The 22523-nt window shown below is 53.1% G+C and overlaps 2 protein-coding genes and 1 pseudogene across 5 annotated transcripts in view; 1 reads left to right on the forward strand and 2 right to left on the reverse strand.

The window, feature by feature from the left end:
• The window catches only part of Mark4 (microtubule affinity regulating kinase 4), a 36123-nt gene extending 23512 nt beyond the window's left edge, over positions 1–12611 (reverse strand). For 2 of the 3 annotated variants that reach the window (XM_021166828.2, XM_021166827.2), the window contains exons 1-6: positions 12213–12611; positions 5512–5712; positions 2489–2542; positions 2312–2360; positions 1697–1762; positions 1160–1230 (exon numbers count right to left, since the gene is read on the reverse strand). In XM_021166828.2, the coding sequence (XP_021022487.1) occupies positions 1160–1230; positions 1697–1762; positions 2312–2360; positions 2489–2542; positions 5512–5712; positions 12213–12263 (492 nt within the window). In that variant the 5' untranslated portion in view covers positions 12264–12611. The remainder of the gene's footprint in view (positions 1–1159; positions 1231–1696; positions 1763–2311; positions 2361–2488; positions 2543–5511; positions 5713–12212) is intronic. The other variant, XM_029479853.1, reaches the window with a different exon arrangement.
• Positions 12612–14518: 1907 nt separating this feature from the next.
• Positions 14519–14656, reverse strand: LOC115031630 (annotated as a pseudogene).
• Positions 14657–17342: 2686 nt separating this feature from the next.
• Exoc3l2 (exocyst complex component 3 like 2) overlaps positions 17343–22523 on the forward strand; it is a 35757-nt gene continuing 30576 nt past the window's right edge. The window contains exon 1 of one of the 2 annotated variants that reach the window (XM_029480140.1): positions 17343–17485. The gene's annotated coding sequence lies outside the window, so the exon portion shown is untranslated. Of the gene's footprint in view, positions 17486–17528; positions 17609–22523 lie in introns of those variants that run through there. The other variant, XM_029480141.1, reaches the window with a different exon arrangement.

Below are 22523 nucleotides of genomic sequence, written 5' to 3' on the forward strand. Positions count from 1 at the left end.
CACCTCACACCTGGGCCTCACACCTGCATGTCCACTCACCTCACACCTGGGCCTCACACCTGCATGTCCACTCACCTCACACCTGGGCCTCACACTTGCATGTCCACTCACCTCACACCTGGGCCTCACACCTGCATGTCCTCTCACCTCACACCTGGGCCTCACACCTGCATGTCCTCTCACCTCACACCTGGGCCTCACACCTGGGCCTCACACCTGCATGTCCACTCACCTCACACCTGGGCCTCACACCTGCATGTCCACTCACCTTACACCTGGGCTTCACACCGGTGTGTCCTCTAACTTCCATATACACTCTCACACACCAATGTCTACACCCTAGATGAGAGTGGGTGAATCCTCCACACCAAGCACCTGTAGGTCCTGCCACCCAGAAGCCCCACCCCCATCTTGCCACTCCAACGCATGCAGCTACCTCACACCTACACACACTCCTTCAAGGACCCACATACCTTCCTCTGCATCTCTGAGTTTGTGTATGCGTGTTGACATCAGTGTGCTTCTCAATTGCTCTCCCACTTTATTTACTGGGAAAGGGTGTCTCTCTCACTGAACCAGGAGCTTAACAATCCAGCTAGTGTAGCTGCCCAGCCACAATGAGCCCAGCTGCCTCCTGAGTGCTGGGATGGAGGCTGGCGCTGCCACACCCACCCCACAGGGCTCAGGGAACTAAACTCTAGCCCTCTGGCTTGCTTAGCAGGGCAGCATCCACGGAGCCATCTCCCCAGCCTTTCTTTATGTTTTTCCTTTCCTTCCCTTCCCTTCCCTTCCCTTCCCTTCCCTTCCCTTCCCTTCCCTTCTCTTCCCTCTCCTCTCCTCTCCTCTCCTCTCCTCTCCTCTTCTCTCTCTCTCTCTCTCTCTTTCTCTCTTTCATGGCAGGGTCTTGTATAGCCCAGGCTAGCCTCAAACTCTATGTGGCTGAGGATGCCCCTGATCCCCTGGCCTGATCCACCCCAGCTTTGCCATGCAGATTCCAGCACTTTTCCCCACCCCCACCCCACCCAGGCCTCAGCATTCACTCACCTGTACACCCACCGCCATCACCTGAGCCCTGGCCCCCCAACAGCCTCCTTCCATCTGGGTCCCTGTGCATCCTCATCCCTGCATATGCTCATGTACATGGCACCCTGTCTCTCACCTGCCGGAACTTGGCTCGAGCCTCCTTCTCCTTCATGCGGCCGTGCGACACGAGGTAGTCAAACACTTCTCCTGCAGAGAGCAAGAGGGGTGAGAGCTGGAGCCAGAGGGTGCAATGGGGGAGGGATTGGAAAAGCAAGGTGTGGTGGGATGTGTGAGAAGGGCACGGGGTCTGGGGGGGAGTGTGAGCAGGGCAAGGGGGTCTGGAGGGGGCGGTTCACGAGCAGGGCACAGGGATGGGAGGGTGAGAGCAGGATGTGGGTGTCTTGGGGGTGGTGTGAGAGCAGGGTGTGGGGGTCTGGGGGGATGTGATAGCAGGGGGAGGGAGTAGGGGAATGTGAGAGCAGGGCCTGGGGGTCTGGGGGGTGAGAGCAGGGTCTGGGGGTCTGGGGGGGTGAGAGCAGGGTCTGGGGGTCTGGGGGGTGAGAGCAGGGTCTGGGGATCTGGGGATGTGAGAGCAGGGTTGTGGGGGTCTGGGGGAGATGTGAGAGCAGGCACAGGGGTTGGGGGGGTAGCAGAGCGTGGGGCAGAGCCTCACCTGCGCTAGCGTATTCCATCACCAGGTATAGCGTCTTCTCCGTCTCTATCACCTCAAAAAGCTTCACTGTGGGGAGGGTTCGAGGTGTTAGGTTAGTGTGGAAGAGCTGGCCATTCTCCACCCAGACTGCAGCCATCTGCCAATCCTCTCGTGCCTCCCACCAGAGCCCCCATGGCTCCCTACGCCCGCCCAGCCAGGTTTTCCCTGCTGCTCAGCCTCCCTTTCTCTACACAAGAGCTTCAGCTCGATAAAGCCTAGGACCTGTGCCCATGTTGCTGGCATTCACAGTCGGCAGTTACGCAGTCAGTGCACGTCATCGCCACATCCAGGCGCGCTACACTGTGCTCCGCTCAGTGACCACCTCTGCTAATGACCGTGAGTGCCATGGTCCACATGGACCTGAACAGGCTAATCTTAACCTGGTCATTACAACCCCGGTACTGATCCCAGCTCCAGAAAACAAAGCAGATGCCCAGGGAGCCTCAGCCAGGCAGGAATGACTGACTGCACTACAGTGGCCAGGTCTCTCTCTATGACAGTCCCGCCCTCCCTTCCCAAGGGCTCCACCACAGCCAGCTTCCATCCGCCCATGGCCAACCCCCGTCCCCTTCTCACCGATGTTAGGGTGGTTGAGTCCCTTCATAATTCGGACTTCTCTGAACAGCTGGGCAAGGCCAGGAAGGAAGAACAGACAGTTTTGAGTGGTGGGGATCCCTCCCCTGCCAGGCCTGGTCGGGTCCCAGCTCTCACCCAGCACTTTGTTCCCACCCTGGTCCTTTCTCTGGGCCTCACCTTCTGCAAGCTACTGGGGTTCAGCTGGGTCTTATCAATGATCTTAATAGCGACCTGAGGGTAGAAGAAGGTGGAAAGGTCAAAATCCCCCAGCCCAGATCCCACAGCACGTTTGGGGCCAGCCTAGACTACATGAGACATGTGAGACATTATGTCAAAAAGAAATTTTTTTAAAATATTGAATATTAACTGTTAATTGAGCTAAGTATAGTGGTCCAGGCCTAGAGTACCAACAACTGGGAGGCAAAGTGAGTCAGAGACTAGCCTGGTCTACATGGCAAGTCCTAGTTTAACGAGAGGCCGGAGAGATATTAAACACAGTGACTGCACCGTGTGGAGTTCAGTCGCCAGCACCCACCTGGTGGCTCCCAACCATCAGTAACTCCTGTTACAAGATACCCACCGTCGTCTTCTGGCCTCCCTGGCTCCCTTCACACAGGTACACATGCCCACCAGCAGAAGCACAGACACACAATTTAAATAAGTGAATCTTATCTCAGGTGTGGTGAAGCACTTGGGAAGCAGAGGCAGGAGGATCTCACTGAGTTCTGGGCCAGCCTGGTCTACATGATGAGTTCCAGGCCAGACAAGATTGCACAGGAAGACCCTATCTCAAAAGGGGAAGAAAAAAACCTAAAAATTAAAAACGAAAATAACAAATCTTAAAAAAAAAAAAAAAAAGCCACCTCTGGAATGGAGTCGTCCCCACATATGGGGACCAGCCTGTGCGCCATGGGGAGTGGGCCCTGTGCCCTTGCCGGCTTCTCTTTTTTGAGAATTTTGTCAGGCACTGTTCATGCCAGTATTGAGACGATCATATGGCTCCTTTCATCTGTGAATGTGACGAAGCACAGGAATAAATTGTGGAAAGAAAAACAACTCCACATTCCTGGGAGGGGCCCAGCGCTGGAACCACAGCGACGTGCAGACGGTGCGGATGGTGCCGACTCCATCCCTGACACTATGTTTGAGATGGGGGGCGGTGGTGAGGTTGCTCAGAGGCAAAGGTCACAAGCTTGACACCCTGAGTTTGAGCCTTTGAGCTGATGGGGTGAGAGGAGATGGGAAATGCTTGCAATTTGTCCTTTAACCTCTCTATATATGCGCACTCCCAAAATAAATGAATGGAGAAAAATGAGAACAAAACAAGTTTTGATTTGAGCCTTAGTCAATCTAGCAAAATCCTATCTCAAAAAAGGAAAGGGTTTTCATTTGTATTTACACTGATGAGTAATAGCAGCCTGCCGTTCTGACTCTTAAGGTTTGTTTTGCTTTGATTTTTAAATGGACTGGAACTCACTAGGTAGACCAAGCTAGCCTCTGAACTCACAAAGATCCCCCTACCTCCATCCTGAGTGCTGGGATTAAAAGCATATGCCACCATATCTAGTTCTTAAGAGTTCTGGGTTGTCTTGTGCTCCTGAGCACCAAACTCAAGCCCATGTACAAGCCAGGGAGGAAACCCCTCTACCACTGAGCCACACCCCCAGCCTCTCCCTGGGGGATTCTAGGCACGCTTTGTACCGTAGACCTACTGCTTTTGTGGCCAAATAAATACAGAAAATAGGGAATAGGTACCAGCGTGCTGCATACACGGAATCCAGACTCAGGAAGCAGAGAGAAGAGGATGAGAGTCTGAGGCTACACAGTCAGACTTGTTCTTAAAACACAAACAGGCTCTGGAGAGATGGCTCAGTGGTAAAGAGCACTGGCTGCTCTTCCAGAGGACGTGGGTTCAATTCCCAGCATCCACATGGCAGCTCACACCTGTCTGTAGCTCCTATTCCAGGGCTTCTGACACACTCACACAGACACGGAAGCAAACACCAATGAATGTAAAATAAAAATAAATTATATAAAAACAATTGGTTTAAAATAACAATCAAGGCATGGTGGCACACACCTTTAATCCCAGCATTCAGGAGGCAGAGGCAGGCAGATCTCTGGGTGTTCAAAGCCAGCCTGGTCTGCCTGGCAATTTCCAGGTTACCCAGCACTACATAGTGAGACCCTGTCTTACAACAACACAATACAGCCACAAAACAAACAAACACCAAGCAAACATAGTATATTACATACACATATGAAACTATCAAATAACAAAATTAATCAGTAAAATAACTGTGGAAAGAAACGAAGCGGGCAGGCTGGAACCAAGATAAAGTACCTACTGTAAGCTCTAGGAACTAAGTTCTAACTCTCAGCACTCTTGTTAAGAAAGCTAGACTTGGTCACGAGAGCTCAGAATCCAGCACTGGGATGGGAAGCAGGGCAGGGATGGAGATGCTGAGCTTGTTGCCAAGGCAACCTCTCTAAAGCCACAAGCTCCCATCACAAGAAGAGATGAACCCATCACAAGGCAAACTGGTAGAAACCAAAGACATCTGATGTCCTGCTCTGGTCTCTCTCTCTCTCTCTCTCTCTCTCTCTCTCTCTCTCTCTCACACACACACACACACACATACCCACACACCCAGTAAACAGACAAACAAAAAACACAATAAAAATACACAAAACCCAAAGAGGAAGGCAGGCAGGAAGGCAACACCGGTGACCTAGGACTTCCCAACAGTTCAAGGACCCTCTAACTGGTTTTCTTTTCCTATTGGGACTATTCTAGAAAATTGTGAGCGCGCAGAGGATGGAGAGATGGCTCAGCACTTAAGCCTTCGAGCGCTTTTCCATGGGACCGTGCTCAGTTCCCGGCACCCATGTCAGACAGCTCACAAGTGCCTGTTACAGCTCCAAAAACTCTGAGGCCTTCTGGCCTCTGTGGGCACTGCAGAGAGATCTCTGAGTCTGAGGCCAGCCTGATCTAGAGAGCAAGCTCTAGGGAAGCTAGGGCTGCAGAGAGACCATGTATCAAAAGCAGACAAAACCACCTGTAAATTCTGAGCAAGCTGGGCAATTTTATGAGGTAAGAAGGCCAGCCAGGTCTACCCTTGACCTCACATCACATCTTGCCTTTTGATCTCCCGCCTCCGCCGGCCACAAACCTCAGCCCCTCGGTCACTCCCACTCACCTCCCGGCCCGTGAGGATGTGCCGAGCCAGCTTGACTTTGGCGAAGTTGCCCTTCCCGATGGTCCTTAGCAGCCTGTAGTTGCCCACATGGGGTTGTTCCTCAGGGCAGGAAGCGATAGAGTTCCGGCAACGGGCACCCAGGGAACGGCTGGACCAGGACGGCCCCTTGTCCGAAGATCGTCCACTGCCCAAGGTGCCATGCTGTGTGGAGAGAAACATGTGAGTCACCCCTGTCCCTTCCCACTGCAGTGACACCCTGGGGCCAAGGTGGCTCTCTGGAGCTCTGGACACTGTGCCCTGGAGTCCTTTTGCAAACTTGAGCCAAGGAATGGGCATCCCTTAGGTCCGCCTCATCCCACAAAGGTCTCCCACAGGGGCTGCCGCTGCCTTGGGTTCCTTCCTAACACCAAATAAACCAGGCGTGGCTCACACTTGTAAGTCGAGGCAGGGGGATCAGGAGCATAAGATCGTCCCCCACCACACAGAGTTCCAGCCTGGGCTACAGAGCAAGCTACTCCTTTTCTTTCGTTGAGACAGGCCCTTTTGAAGCCCAGGTTGGCTTTGAACTGACTGTGTAGCTGAGGGCAGCCTTAACACTCCACCTTCTTGGCTCCACTTCTCAATAGCTGGGATGATAACTGTGGACCACACTGGGCTCTACATCGTTCAGTCTCAAGGAGAACCAAGGGCTGGGGAACATTCTTGGTGGTGGGTGGAGCACTTGGCTTCTTGGCACAAGACTCAGGGTTCTGTCCCCAGTTTCTGTCCCTAGCAGTACACACAATGAAGACCTCTGAGATGGACCACCAAGGTCTCAGGTGTGCCTGTCTGCCAGCATCTCCAGGCTACATTCTTCTTTAGAATGCTGACCTCAACCTCCAGTGAGTGTCACCCTTCATGCAGATCCAATACCCCATCCTGGCAAGCACAAATCCCAACACCCTAGCTCATCTGCCAATGCCCGTGGGCCAGCCCCAAATCTATTTTTCTTAGGGTAGGTTAATGGGCAGGGTAGGAAAGAGTCTCAAGTAGCTCAGGCTGCCCTCAAACTTAATATGTATCAAGGATAACCTTGAACTCCTGATACCCCAACACTGGTCAACCCAATGTTGGGATTTCAGGCCTGTGTCACACCTGGCCTTCCAGCCCCTCAATTTTACATCCTGTGCACATGTGCCTCCTCATGCCCAGTTGGCCATCTCAACATTTTACAGTGGTCTCCTCAATACCAACGTCCCAGTTTTGCATGGTTTGAAAATGTTACAGTGCAGTTTAGCAATGTTTTTCCTTTTACTGAGTTTTTGTTTTTTGTTTTTTTTTTTTGTTTTTTTGTTTTGTTTTTTTAGACAGGGCCTTATGTAGCCCAGGCTGGCCTTGAATTTAACATGTAACTGAAAATGGCCTTAACCTCCCTGTCATTAGTCTTCCTCTATTTCAGCATGTTGTTAATCTCCTGTGGTGTCCTATTTATTGACAGATTTACTTAGTTTTAATGTTTTGATTCTGAGTCTCACTCTAGAGCCCAAGCTGGGCCAGAATATGTAACAATCCTCCTGCCTCAGCCTCGCAAGGCTGGACTTACATGTATGTCAGGATTTATGTCACAGATGAGACAGGATCTCATGTAGCCCAGGCTGGCCCTGAATTCCTCATACTCTTGCCTCAGTCTCCCAAGTGCAAATGGCAGGCCTGTGCCCAGCTTGACCCTAATTTGTAAACACCCTCATCGGCTCACGTCTACAGGGGAAGAAAAAAACAGAGCTTGGAGCTGCCACACCTGGAAGCTTCTGGGAGGTCTCAGATCATACGCCAAGAATTGGGGGGCACTGTTCCCACATCACCGTTGCCCCAGATTCACCAGCAAACAGCAGAACTCTTTATCCAGCCCTGTCCTCTCGCCCCGGCCACTCTGTCCACCTCTCCATGAAACACTGTTTCGTCCTGACAGTGACACGCGCCCCGCCCTGCCATCTCCCACGCCATCAACTCCTCTGTTCCTGCTGGCCTGTCCCTCCTCAGCCTCCCCAACGAGGTGACCTGCACAGGCCCAGCTGCCCTGTCCTGATTGGGAACCTCCAGGGACTGGGCCTTCCTTTCTTGGCTGCAGCTCTGAGAGCCAGAGGCTCTGGCTGATCTCCCTCCGTGTCCTCCTCACGGCTGGGGAAAAACAGGACACAGGACAGGGAGGAAGGGAGAAGGCTGGACAGTCAGCGAACCGAGGCCTGGGCTACCCGTGGCAAGGAAGCTCTGCCAGGCTACGCCACAGCAACGACCTGCATTTCACAAGCATGGAAAGCCAAAAGAGCCTTATTCAACAGGCAGGGGAAACTGAGGCATAGAGCTGAGATCTGAACGCAGCCTTTTTAGCAAACAGACATCCCTTGTAAGTATCACATTAGACTGATTCACGCTTCTACACCTGTTTTTGTCTTTTTTTTTTTTTTCCTAGACAAGGTTTCTCTGTATAGCCNTGGCTGTCCTGGAACTCACTCTGTAGACCAGGCTGGCCTCGAAATCAGAAATCCACCTGCCTCTGCCTCCCAAGTGCTGGGATTAAAGGCGTGCGCCACCACCTCCCGGTTTGTTTTTGTCTTTTTTATGTGCAGTTCTCTCATACTAGAAAAATACTCCTCCACTGAGCCACGCCCCAGCCCCTCACTGGGGGATTCTAGGCAGGGGCTCTACCACTGAGCCACACCCCAGCCTCTCATTGGAGGATTCTAGGCAGGGGCTCCACCACTGAGCCACGCCCCCAGCCTCTCATTGGAGGATTCTAGGCAGGGACTCCACCACTGAGCCACGCCCCCAGCCTCTCATTGGAGGATTCTAGGCAGGGGCTTCACCACTGAGCCACGCCCCAGCCTCTCATTGGAGGATTCTAGGCAGGGGCTTCACCACTGAGCCACGCCCCCAGCCTCTCATTGGAGGATTCTAGGCAGGGGCTGTACCACTGCATTATGTCTCCAATACCCACTTCTTTTTTGTATATGTATGTGTATGCAGGTATGCTCACCTATGGAGGTCAGATGTCAGTTTTGGGCATTTTCCTCTATTACCCTCCACTGAAACACACCCTCTTCACTGAACCCAGAGATTGTCATGTCAGCTAGACTGGCTGGCCCCAAGCACCTGTTATCGGCCTATCTCTAACTGCCCCACCCCCCCACCCAATGCTGGGGTTACAGGCATGTTCCACCATGCCCAGCTTTTACGTGGGTGCTGGAATCTGAACCCAGGTCTTCATACTGGCACAGTAAGCACTTTACCCAGTGAGCTGTCTCCCAGTCCCACCTCCCAGCCCTCACTTTAATTTGAATTTTGAGATAAGATCTTGAAAACTTGAAATCCTTCTGCCTCAGTTTCCCAAGTAGCCGAGCTCACTGCCCTTACTCCACCACCCCTGCTTGCCATGCGACTTTCACGCAGAGGATGATACCATCGGCCAGGTCTTGTATAAACTGACCCCTCACCTACACTCAGCTCCCAACCGAGCCCAGGGAGGAAGGTCCTGAACCCCCACAGACGAGGGAGAAAGAAAGGCTGAAATAGATGGGTGCCAGCCACATGCACCCAGCTTCCTCACAAGGACATGGCCACCAGGCATGGCATCCCAGCTACTTGGGAAGCAGAGACAACCTTAAATTCAAGGTCTGTCTGAACAATGGAGTGGGTTCAAGGACAGCCTGAGCAACTCAGGAAGATACTGCTTCAGAGACAAGTAAAAGAACTGAGGACTTGTTAATTAGGGGCGGGGGCGTGGCTCAATGGTAGAGCCCCTGCCTAGAATCCCCCAGTGAGGGGCTGGGGGCGTGGCTCAGTGGTGGAGCCCCTGCCTAGAATCCCCCAGTGAGGGGCTGGGGCGTGGTTCAGTGGTAGAGCCCCTGCCTAGAATCCCCCAGTGAGGGGCTGGGGGTGTGGCTCAGCGGTAGAGCCCCTGCCTAGAATCCCCCCAGTGAGGGGCTGGGGGCGTGGCTCAGTGGTAGAGCCCCTGCCTAGTATGTGGAAAACTCTGGCATTAACTCTCAGTACTGTGCTGTGGATACGGTGGGCAGATCCCCGGCCTGTGGTACGGCCCCTTGCCCAGCCAATAAAAAGAATAAGATTACCCAACACTGGTACTCTCACCCCTCACCTGTCCCCGGCTTATGACACTCGTTCCCCAGCTCCTGTGGGTCCAGCCACAGTGACCATTCTCAAGCCCAGACTTGGAAGGTTTCCCCAAGGCTCAAGCAGGGAAAGCGCTTCAGGCTCCTGAGTGTTGATCCTCCCAGATGCCACCACCACAGCTCATGGCTCAGGGCCCCAGGAGCAGCCGGCGGGTGGTAGAGATGGAAGATAAGGTCTCTGATCCCTGCTGAGTTAGGAGCCTGGAGAAGAACCCCTGTTGGGTGTTGCCAAGGGGCTCCCTCAGACGCAGGAAGGCACTCCACTGAAGGCTGCATGGCTGAGGGACCCCTGCAAGGGCACAGCTGGGGCAGGGGATGACACAACCCCAGGGGTCAGGGGCAGAAGCTAAAATTGGCCTGCACTATCAGCTGGCCTGGATCCGGATCCCTCCAGATGGACAGACGACTGGTGCCTGAACACCACACCATGCCTGTTGCTAGGGAACACAGGGAAGCTGGCCCTGGTCTCCACAGCTCTAGAAGTTGGTGTAGAAGAATGTGACCCTTTGTGGGTATCACTCAGTAAGCAGGTAGCAGGGAGGGGTCTGCAACCTCAGACTGCAGAAAGAGACAGATGTCACCCAAGACAAGACAAAAGTTATCTTCATAGGCTGGAGTCAGGGGACAAAACTACCCATCTCAATACCCCCACTATACCCCAACAATCTTAGGAACGCAGGGAAGAGGCTCAGAGAGGCGAGGTCACTGGCCTGAGGTCACACAGTAGTGTGATGTGAATCTGAGTTTATTTGAATAATTAAGGTAGTGATAATCACAACATGTGACCTGAAGAAGTCCCTGTCAGGGAGGTGTCCCCATCAACCCACTTACAAGGAAACTGAGGCTGGAGCAGACTCTGGGAGCTTGCCTGACAACTAATGACAGCTGTAGTTGGGAACACACCGCCTTCTGACTCAGACCCACAGTCATGCCAGCAACCGAAAGCCATGAGCGCCGCCTATGTACCATCCATCCTTCACCCACATGTCTCCGGTAATTCTTTGCGGGACTCAAGTCGTTACCCCCCACCCCTCCAACACACACATACTTTCCAAGGCCGGAATCAGGCTCAGAGAAGGGGAGCCAATAGCCTGAAGACACAATGCAATCTGGCACATGGAGGCAGCATTTGAACCCAAGACTCTGGAACCATGTACCTCTCTGGACTGGCTGAAACCTCCAACTTGAAAGAAACCTAAGCCAACAGGGGAGAGGGGCAGAGGGGGCATTATCTGATATCTACCATATGCATTAGAAACACAGATAAAGGCCTAAGGCTGTACTCGAGAGGCAGAGGCAGGTGGATCTTGGTGAGTTCAAGGCTAGCCTGGTCTACCTAGAGGAACTCTTGTCCAAAAACAGAAAGTGTGTGGCTGGGCTCTGCGCTGAAGGTGGTGAGAGGGTGGCAGGTAGAGGAGCCAGCATAAGCGAAAATGAATCGGTAAGTTGACTTTTAGACACCTGGAAGGCGAATTATGGGAAATGCAGGGGAGGGGTGCAGGGTCCTGCGGCTGTGAGAGAAGGAAGACCCTGGCATGGGAACCAGAGGATCTGGGCTCAGTAAACTCCCAGATGTCAGGGCTAAAGGCCCAGGCAGGGCAGAGTAAAGGGAGAGGGGAAGGCTTAGGGCCTGTGGAGGGCAGGAAGCTGAGGAGGGGGGCTTCCTCCAGAAAGCCCAACATCCACAAGGAAAGGGGGCTCTAGTTAGCGGGGGGGGGGGGGAGGAGGGGTTGAGGAGGTGAGACTGGGGAGAGCCTCAGGAGGCGACCAGAGTCAGCCTGGTCTGGGGCCTGGAACCCTAGCCCAGGATGGGAGGGAGCCCGCAGGGTTGGAAGCCAAGGCTTCCCTTAGAAAGACTGGACGGGTCCCATCTAGGGGACCCCAGAGGCGACTAGGATCCAAGGACAGGGCAACCTGGCACAGCAGGGTCAGGCCAGGGAGTGGAGACACCTTGAAGGAAGCGGGCAGGGCCCTGCGCCCAGGTGCCGTTTGGCTTCCTGGGGGAGGCAGCTCGCAGGAGCCCAGGCGGAGCTGGGGACTGGCCAGGGGTAGCAGGGGAAGCCAGCACCTCGACTCGGCAAGAAGCAGGGAGGACAGCAGGGCCAGACTGGGTCGGGCCTTGAGGGGGGAGGGGGGAGACAGGGCTGCGCCTCGGGGAACAGGGGCCCGTGCCATCCGGGAAGAGTCGAGGCCAAGCTGCGGGCGAGCGGGCGAGCGGGGGACAGCCCGGGCAGCCGAGGAAGGGAGGGGCTGCCGGCGGGCAGGGGAGGGGGCTTCCTGGAGGGAAGAGACCGGGCGGAAGCGCTCTGCAGAGGGACCGGAGAAGGGTCCAAAGACAGGGGCGCCCCTAGGGGTCGGGCTGGGCTGGGGCTGTGGGGAGGAGGGAGCAGAGAGGCCTCAAAGTCATGGGAAGCGCTGGTCTGGGCTGTGGAGCCGGGAAAGGAGTCGAGACTGGCGGGGTCAGTGGTCCGGGAGGGCGAGGGGTTCTATGGCTGGACTCAGGCAGGGCTCCCCAAGGGGCTGGGCCCCACTCACCGTGTCCGAGTTTCGATCGTTGCCCGGGGCCAGCGCCGTCCTCGAAGACATCTTCTCTGGGGTCCCAGGAGGGAAAGGGACAGGGGCGGCCGGGCGGGGGGGGTGGGGATCCCGGGGTCCCCTCTCTTCCCCTCCCCCCCCCAGCCGACCTGGGGACGCGAGCTCAAAAGCTGGGCGCCGTGGACGCCCGAGTCCTCGCAGAGCGAGAGCGAGAGAGGGCAAGACGGGGGAGGGGAGAAGACACCGAGGGTCCTAGTGGCCCCGTGCAAGGGGAACCCGGGGCGCCATCTGGGCGGCGGGCAGGCAGAAGGGTGCACGGGCGGGGGCCGGGGAGGGGGCGCGGAGCCGGCCCGGGGCGGCGGCGGAGGGAGGCGACCAAGGGGCCGGGGAGGAAGGGACGTCAGGGGGAGGGGCGGGAGGGGCGGGGTCTGTTTAAACTCCGCCCCCGCCGCCGGCCCTTAAAGGCACAGGCCTGGGCTGGCTGCGGGGTTCTGGGGGCGGAGGCAGGTCTGGGCGTGCCGGTCTCCAGCAAGTTCTCACAGGAGACTCGGGAGTCAAAGGCAGAGAGTTGCTGAGGAGAGAGCAGAGGGAGATGTTGAGAGATGGGAAAGGGGACACACAGACACGAGGTAGGAAGAAGCAGAGTCACAAAGAGGGACAGAGAAGCCAAGGACAGAGACAAAGGGACGGACAGAAAGGGAACAGAGACAGGGAGACGCAGAGGCACTCAGACACAGAGACTGAGAGACAGAGACACAGATACAAAGACAGAGAGGAGAGAGAATCATATGCCAAGGCGGAGGGAGGGAACGAAAAAGACAAAGAGAAACTCCAGGACTAGAAGTCTGCGGAGGACAGGAATAAAGGAGAGGCAGCAAGAAAGGAGAGAGAGAGAAAGAGAGAGAGACAGAACTGTGTACCTGTCATCCCGACCCTCAGGAGGTTGAGATAATGGATTGCTGTGAGTTCAAGACCATACACAACAAGACCCTGTCTCAGAAAACAAAAGCCAAAATTGAAGCCAGTCCCTGGGGTAAAGTAGGTCAAGGGTTCAAGGACATCCTGAACTTCAGCCCCTGGTGGGGTAAGGGTAGATAACCCACAGCCCCGGCTGGTCTCACTTTCCCAGTCTGTACAATGAAGGAGAGAGAGCCCAGGTTGCCTTCCCGGCTAGCTGGAAGCCCAGACAGGTGTTGACTTGCAGGGGCAAACAAACTGGAGGGGGATGAGGGCTGTGCTGAGAACACACAGTGCCTTGTGTGATGAAAGCAAGTGTGTGTGTGTGTGTGTGTGTGTGTGTGTGTGTGTGTAGGGAGTGCATCACCCTGGTCCAGAGCCCATTGTCTTGCTGTCTTAGAAATTCTCCCTGAGCCTCAGTTTCCCTTTGTGAAAATTAGACATTGCAGGCATGGTGGTCCTGGAAGGATTGAAGTTCTAGATCATCTTTAAGTACATAGTGAGTCCAAGACTAGCCTGGTCTACATGAGACCCTGCCAGACAGAATGAAAGCCAAAAGAGACAGAGGATAACAGACATGTGCTAGCTAGCTCAAGCAAGCTGATCATAGGACTAGCTATTAAGCACGAACATTTTTAAAAGTTAAATTATGCAAACACGTAATTAAGCAAATTGTATTAAAAATTGGCAGGGGGAGGGGGTGGGCGCTGGAGAAATGGCTCAGCAGTTAGGAACACTGGCTACTCTTCCAGAGGACCTGGGTTCAGTTCCCAGCCCCCTGCCCCCCCCACACACACACACATGGTGGCTCACAAACATCTGTAACTGCAGGTCTATGGGACCTGACACCCTCTTTCTGGCTTCCCCAGTGACTATGTGCATGTACACACAGACACACAGACAAACACACACACACAAGGCAGAACGCCCAAAAACATAAGTAAACATAAAAGCTATAAAAGTAAAGGCCCAAAGTGAGAGTGAGTGGCAGGGCTTGGATTATTTATTATACTTGAACAATTTATTAATTTTTGGGGAGCAGGGCATGTGTGTGATGGTAAGGGACAGGTTTTGGAAGTCAACTGTCTCCTCTCTCTGTGGGTCCCCAGGATCAAACTTGGGTCACCAGCCTCAAAGGCAAGTGCCTTCACCCCACCCCTGCAGCCAACCCTATGCATTAATTGATTTGAGACTCCTTATCATGTAACCCAGGCCTCCTGGAAGCTCTCCTATTGAGGTTGGCCTTGATCCTCCTGCCTCCACCTCAGGGAGGGCTGAGACTGCAGGTGTGAGCACCACACCCAGTTGTCTATGGTTCTGGGAGTTGTTTGGTTTTCTTTTGTTTTAACTGGAGAACACAGTCTCCTCTACCACAGATTATACAGTCTCTTCCACGGTGGGGAAATTGAGGGCTCAACAATCCAGAGAACCCTGGCCCTGAGAAATCCACCCTTTTGATCACTCTAACTCCCCTGCCAGGTAAGTATTTTTTGAGACAGGGTGTCGTCATTCTGTAACCCCGACTGACCTTGGACTTCAGGCCAACCTCTTGTCTCAGCTTCCCAAATACTGAACTTATGTGAGATACCTGGTGTGGCCTCACTGTGTTACACAAGCTCACCTCCAACTTTCAATCCGCCTGTCTCAGACTCACAAGTGCTAAGGAATTTGAAGCCCCCTCCTCCCTCTCTCTCTCTCTCTCTCTCTCCTTTTTTTGTTTGTTTGTTTGTTTGTTTGTTTCGAGACAGGGTTTCTCTGTGTAGCCCTGGCTGTCCTGGAACTCACTCTGTAGACCAGGCTGGCCTCCAACTCAGAAATCCACCTGCCTCTACCTCCTGAGTGCTGGGATCAAAGGCATGTGGCACCAACACCCAGCTCTCTCTCCTTTTTTTAAATAGATATTTATTTATTTATTCTGTGTATATGAGTACACTGTAACTGTCTACACACAGGAAGGAGGCATCGGATTCTATTACAGATGGTTATGAACCACCATGTGGTTGTGTGGTTGCTGGGAATTGAACTCAGGACTCCTGGAAGAGCAGTCGGTGCTCATAACCACTGAGCCATCTCTCCAGCCTAGAACCCTTATCTCTTTTTTGTTTTGTTTTGTTTTTGTTTTATTTATTTGAGACAGGGTTTGTCTGTGTAGCCCTGGCTGTCCTGGAACTCACTCTGTAGACCAGGCTGGCCTCGAATTCAGAAATCCGCCTGCCTCTGCCTCCCGAGTGCTGGGATTAAAGGCGTGCGCCACCACACCCAGCAAACCTTCATCTCTTAACTGCAGTGATTTCTTTTTTCTCGGTAATAGTACAGCCAAGGTGTAACTTTAAACCACAGTTCATGTGTAGATAAAATGCTTCAAGCCAGGCTGATAACATGTCTGGCATCCCAGCATTTGGGAGGCAGAGGTAAGCAGACCTCTAAATTTGAGGCCAGCCTGGTCAACAGTTTTATTAGAGTAGCCTTGGCTGTATAGTGAGACCCTGCTTAAAAAATAAACAAATTAAAGTGGGAACTAGAAAATATTAAGGGAAGAGCTCTGAGTGTGTTTCTAGGAGCTTTTTTAGCTCCAATGGTTGTTCAGGGTAAGAAAGGGTCCCTGAGGTGGAATGGTCCCGCTCTGACAAATGCAGTACTCACATACACCACCAGGGGGCAGATGGTTGCCTGTCTACTCACTCAGGGTCTTTCTGTTCCCCTTTCCAATGAAACTTCATTTCCAAGGGGTGGAGACTGAGGCTTACAAAGTGGATGGAGCTTGAAAATGTTACATTTAGTAAAAGGAGCCAGACACAAAAGGTCACACCGTACAATATATTTCCTACGAAATGTTCAAAAGCGGGAAACTTGGTGGAGAAACAGGAACCTTGGATTCCTGGTTTCCTGGGACTTTGGAAAGGGGAAGAGGGAGGGCTGCTGGAGCCCATGGGTTCGCTTCAAGGAGACCGAGATGTTCTGGAATCGGATGTTAGCACTTTCTGCTGCAACCCTGTGAGTGCATAAAGATCCATTAAACCAAAAGGCATAAAAGTATGAATGCGAAGCTGGAGAACGGATAGCTCAGTGGTTAGGAGCACTGGCTGCTCCTGCAGTGGACCACGGTTTAATTCTCAGCAACCACGGGGCAGTGGACAACCACCCAACTCCAGTTCCAGGGGATCTGTCTCCTTCTAGTGGGCTTGGGCACTGCATGCACGGGATACTTGTAGTCACTCACAAACATAAATAAATAAACAAATAATACACTTTTAAAAAAAAGTCAGATTCACTGCACCTTCATTGGATTGGGCGGGTTGGGGAATCTGTAAAGGATTGACTGGGAAGTAGTATCATGGCAGAGCACATGACTATCGTGCACAGGGCCCTGAGTTCAATTCCCCGGCACCCCCCCCCCAACACATACATACAAAGAAGAGTCAGGGAAGAGTCAGGCATGGTGGTCTAAGCCTTCAATCCCAGCACTTGGGAGGCAGGATCTTTGTGAGTTCCAGGCCAGCCTGGGCTACATAATGAGGCCCTGTCTCAAAAGGAGAAAAAAGGAGAGAGTGCACGTGCAGTTGAGTCTATCATCTGATAGAAGGTGCTCTGTGGTTATGATACAATACAGCTAGGTCCCTGGGAGACTGGCCCACAGTGGGGACAGAGGCAGAGGAGTGATAGAATCCTGCTATGAGTCACTGGCTGTCCTGGAATTCATTCTGTAGACCAGGCTGGCCTCAGAGATCCCACCTACCTCAGCTTCCCCAGTGCTGGGATTAAAGGCATGAGCCACCACCGCCCCACTGGCTGAGAGCTACATTTTAAAAGCCATCACAGGGCTACCCCACTGGGTCCTCAGGTCCATCCTCTGGGACCAGTAGAGTTTCCTTTGAATCCTGTCCCCCAGCAGAGGATACAAGAGGGACACATGCTCCCTTGAGACCCTATCCACACCTCCATTACTCTACAGCTCAGCTGTGGCCCCTGTCCAGCTCAGGGTGTCTCCCCTGGGCACACAGGATGATGTTGTTACCTTAGGAGGCGTGAAAAGCAGGCAGGAGGGCGGGCGGATTCCGGCAAAGCTGGGAGGGGGGGGTAAGGGCGGGGACAGGGGTCTGTGGCCCTTGTCACAGCAGGGCCCAACCACAGCCTAGAAGGGCAGACAGATAATGGGGCCTTCCAGCCCCTGGCCCCAGAGAGGGAGGGGCTTCCTGACAGGAAATTGTCCTCCTCCAACCCCCCCCCCCTTTAGATCCAAGCTCTCAGCAGTCCTGGCCCAAGTAGTCTGGGGACTGGACAGCAAGAGGGGACAGAAGGACAGGCACAGACAGAAGGTGAGTGTCGGGGAGAAGAGAACATGCATCCAACTTCTTCCACAGACGGGACACCTCATCAGAACCCAGAACCCTGGAGGCAGGAGGGCTGGGTGAGCAGATGCAGGCTGAAGGCTGGGTTTGGTGAGTGCCGCGGCAAAGCGGCAGGGCGGGCAGGCGGGGACTGGGGCTATGGGTTCCAGAGAGGTAGGAAAGATTTGTAGAGATGGGGTCCACTCCTGGCTGAGGGAGATGGGGATGCTAGGTCTAATGCACTCTGACTCTCTGACACTGGATGGGGACACCCCCGTGGGGTGGGCAGCCAGTGCCTGGCTGCCTCCAGTGAGGAGGGTTGCAGCAACCAGAAAGCCACACACACAGGCTCCTCACACCTGCAGGGCCAGCACTAAGGAGTGGAGGAGGCTGAGGCAGGACGCTGACCGGTTTGAACAAGCTTGGATTAGGGATTGAGACTCTGTCTCCATTAATTAATTAATTAATTAATTAATCAATTAAATAGAAAAGAAGGGCTATCAATATGACTCAGCAGGTAGAGGCTTGCTGCCCTGAAGAGCTGGATCCAGTCCCTGTGACTCACAAGGCAGAGGGGACTGACTATTATTGCAAGTTCACATCTGAACCCCACACACCAACCACGGCCTGTGTGCCCACATACAAAATTAATCAATCAATTAATTAATTAATTAAAATAAAGAGAGAGAGAGAGAGTGATCAAGCGAGGCTAGGATAGGATATGAAGGCTGCCCCGGCTGGTGATGCTGCTGTCAGAGTCAGGCTCAAGGATATGTAACCTAAAAGAATCAGTTTCCGAACATGGACCTTAGGACTTTTTTTTTTTTTTTTTAATAATTTTTCAGCTAGGCAGTGGTGGTGCACACTTTAATCCCAGCTCTCAAGAGGCAGAGGCGAGTGGATCTGTGAGTTCAGGGCTAGCCTGGTCTACAGAGTGAGTTCCAGAACAACGAAGGTTACAAGAGAAACTCTGTCTAGAAAAACTAAGAAAAAAAAAAAAATCCCCACGGAGTCTCACGTTGCTCAGCCTGGTCTCAAATGTCTATATACCCAAAGATGGTATTGACGCTCTGGTCCTGCCCTCCCTCTCCCCAGTGTGTGCATCACAGCCCTGCATGGCTGCTGGGGTGGGAAGCCAGGGTTTCTTGCAAGCCAGACAAGAACTCTACCAACTGAGCCATGTTCCCTGCCTTGGCTTTTGATGTTTTGATCTCACGTGACTCAGGTTGACCTCCGGAGTTGCCAGGATTAAAGGCATAATCTTCGCATTTAGGGATTGTCTGTATACGGGGTCTCACTATGAAACCTGGGCCTCAAAAATCTCAAAAGCATGTGGTCCTCCGGCCCAGCCTCCCGGGGACTGGGATTACAGGAGGCTGCGCCACCACACCCGGCTCCATGCTGTGGGCTTGAGGGTGTCAGGAATTCTGAGGAGGAAGGTTTGGGGAAAGGCTGGCAGCGAGGAAGAGGAGGAGGGGCCTGGAGAGGGAAACGCTGGTGGCCTAGACATCCTGCAGAAGCGGGAGGCTGGGGGCTTGCTCTAGGCTCGGAAGTGAGTCAGGGGCCTGGGCACCGGGAGGCAGCGGAGGGCGTTGGAGAGGGCAGGATGTCGGAGCCAGGTTGCAGAGGGAGGTGTCGGAGTCAGGAAGGGGAAGGGGGGGGGGAGGTTTGGGGTAAATGCTGCTGCCAGTTCGGGAGTATGCTGGGAATATGTTGGGAACGGTTTGATGGGTACCAGAGCCAGCTCTGGGAGTGGGGATTAGACCGGTTGAGTGAGCGGCAGATAAAGTCTGGGCAGGACTAGATTCAGTTGGATCCAGCAGTTTCGGGGGATGGAAGTAGTTTGTGGGGATATTAGAACAGTTACTGGGAGGGAGGATGGGAGAGAGGGAAGAAGGGAGGGAGGGACCCAATTTCATTACTGTTTGTGTACAGCATAGCCTCACATGGCCACATTGTGCAGGTAGAAGTCAGAAAACAGCTTTTGTAGTTCATTCAGACCTTCTACTTTACCTGTCCTAGAGATGAAACTCAGTTTGTCAGACTTGGTGGCAGTGCCTCTATCCAATGAGCCATCCGATGTCCTCTCTCCCCCAGCTTCCCCTCCCTTCCCAGCCATTTTTAGGTGAGGCATGCGAAGCCATCCAGAAAAGGGAAAACTAATAAATCGGTGTGTGCGCGCGTGCGCGCATGGGGGGGGGGTGTCGGTGCACATCGATCTTACACCACCATGGGGGCTCCAAGCAAAGCATCACTATGGCGACTGCCTCATTGGGGGTAGGGGACCGAGGAGACTGGAGGGAGGTTGACAACAGAATGTCTTAGAAACAGAAAGACTAAGAAGCTGTAGTGGAGCTTTAGAGCCTGGAAGCTGGAAGATGCCCCTCCCGCAGCCAGCCCACGGGTCTGTCCCTCGTCCCTCGTCCCTTACCAGTCTCCCCTTCACACACTTGCTCAGTTCAAAACCACTTATGGGTCTATTCCATGGGGGAGAAAAAGTGGACAGCTAATGGTTTGTTTACCCAATTTTGTCTGGAATACTACGCAGCCCTTAAACCAAGTGAACCAGAGCCGGTGCTGCTATGCATCCATGAAGATCACAAGTTAGTAACCTAAGCAAAGGAAAAAGGAAATGCCCGAATGGCAAAATACAGCTGCTGAAAGCCACTCCCTCTTCTCCATTTTAATTTTATCTTATGTGTGTGCATGTCCTGCCTGAATGTATGTCTGTACACCACTTGCATGCCTGGTGCTCAAAGAGGCCAGAGTAGGGCCGTTGGGTCCCCTAGCGCTGGAGTTTCAGATGGTTGTGAGCTGCTATGTGGGTGGTGGGAATCGAACCCAGGTCCTCAGCTAGTGCTCTTGATCACTGTACTGCCTCTGCAGCCTCCAGCTTTGTTGTTTTGTGAGACAAGGTCTCACTCAGAATCCCAGGTTGTCCTAGAGGTCGCCCTGGCTGGCTTCCACCTCAGGGTGACACTCTCTCCTCTTGGCCTCCTAATCTCTGAGATCACATATATGAGCTGTTGCACTGAATATTAATTTTGTTTTTAATGCTTTTCTAAACATTTGGTGGGGCAAGGTACTTATTTGCTGCTAAGCTCGACGACCTGAGTTAGACCCACATTAGACCACAGTTGTCATTTGACCTCTACATGAGCGCTGTGGCACTCTGGTGACTGCATTCTCTCTTTCTCTCTCTCTCTCTCTCTCTCTCTCTCTCTCTCTCTCTCTCTCACACACACACACACACACCCAACTGATAAAAATGATGACACAAGGCTNTAAGCTCGACGACCTGAGTTAGACCCACATTAGACCACAGTTGTCATTTGACCTCTACATGAGCGCTGTGGCACTCTGGTGACTGCATTCTCTCTCTCTCTCTCTCTCTCTCTCTCTCTCTCTCTCTCTCTCTCTGACACACACACATACACACCCAACTGATAAAAATGATGACACAAGGCTGAGATATACCTTGGAACTGGAATACGGGTCCAGCACTCACCCTGAGTCCTAGACACAATACGGTAAATAAGGTAACAGAAGTGCCTTTATGGCTCACCAATGCCCTTGGGAAACAATCCAAGTCCCTTGTCACAGAGTTCAGGTCCTGTGTGGCCTGCTCCTCATGACCTGCCCCCCCCCCAAGGAATGGACTGTCTGCCTCCTTCCTTCCTTTGTTTCCTGTTAGCACCCATTCCAGAGTGCCTGAGCTATGCTCTGAGCCAGAGACACAGGCGTGAATGACACAGGCCCAGCCCTGCCCTTGCCAGGCTCTCAGTCCGGATGTAGACCTGTCCCCAGACAGAGACAGTCAGAGAGAACTCAAGGAGCCTGAGGGTTATAAGAGACCCATAAGAGTTAGGGGGACTTCCTGGAGGAGGCAGCTTTGGCACCAAGCGATCCAAAGTGTTCAGTGTAGTGCTGGCTCCCTGTGGGGAGACAGGCAGACATGAGACCTAGAGAAAAGGAACCAAAAGAGTTATTTGTTCCAGTGAGGTGTATAGCTGGCAGACCCCTGGCTATGATGGGGGGCAGGGGTAGCCTGAACCAAGGGCTGTGGGGACCTGTAGAAAGTTAGGGAGACTGAGGATCAAGTTGATGCTATGTGAAGTTTTCAAAGCTGAGCTACAAGATCCAACAAGCTGAAAGGGCATGGTGGTGCACTGCTGTAATCCAGGAAGTGGAGGCAGGAGAATCGGGAGTTTGAGGCTAGCCTCTGCTAAATGAATTCTGCCTCAGAAATTAAAAGAACCTTACAGCTGTAGTCACACCTAGGAGACTGAGGTCATCCAAAACTACATGAGGAGTTTTGCAGCCTGTACTGCAGTCTGAAAAACACCTGAGTTTGGGACAGAGAAACAGTCATGGGTTCCAACTGTGAGGTGGAGGTAAGGAGGGATAAAGGACCGGAGAGGGAGACTTAGGGATGGACAGGACTCCGGATGGTGTGAGCCCTGTGAGGGCAGAGCTTGCTATAACTTAGTCACAGCTGTCCCACTGCCTGCAGAGTGGATCTCGAGACCTAGTAAGTTCCTTGCTTCTGACAGTATTGAGTATCATCACACTCAGAGCTATGACCATGCTGGGCAGGTGCTTGACCACTGAGCCACGCCCCCAGCCGCTTAGCCACGCCCCAGCCGCTGAGCCACGCCCGCAGCCACTCCCTGGGGGAATTCTAGGCAGGCAGTGGCTCTTCTACTGAGCCAAACGCCATTATATTTTTTGTTTCGCTCATAATTGTTGGTTTTGTGTGTGTGGGGGGGGGGGGNGTTTGCTTTGAGACTGGGTTTCATCTGGTCTTGCTGGCCTGTATGTAGACCATGGTAGAACAGGTGTCAGTTCTCCTGTTCTGGCTCCTGAGTGCTGGGATTATAGGGATATGTTATCACACATATCCCTTTTGCCCTTTTGTCCTAATATTATCAGTGTGTGTGTGTGTGTGTGTGTGTGTGTGTGTGTGAGAGAGAGAGAGAGAGAGAGAGAGAGAGAGAGAGAGAGATTATGTGTGTCTGTTTTTGGA

Source organism: Mus caroli, chromosome 7 (assembly GCF_900094665.2).
Source record: "Mus caroli chromosome 7, CAROLI_EIJ_v1.1, whole genome shotgun sequence".
Lineage (NCBI taxonomy): Eukaryota > Metazoa > Chordata > Mammalia > Rodentia > Muridae > Mus > Mus caroli.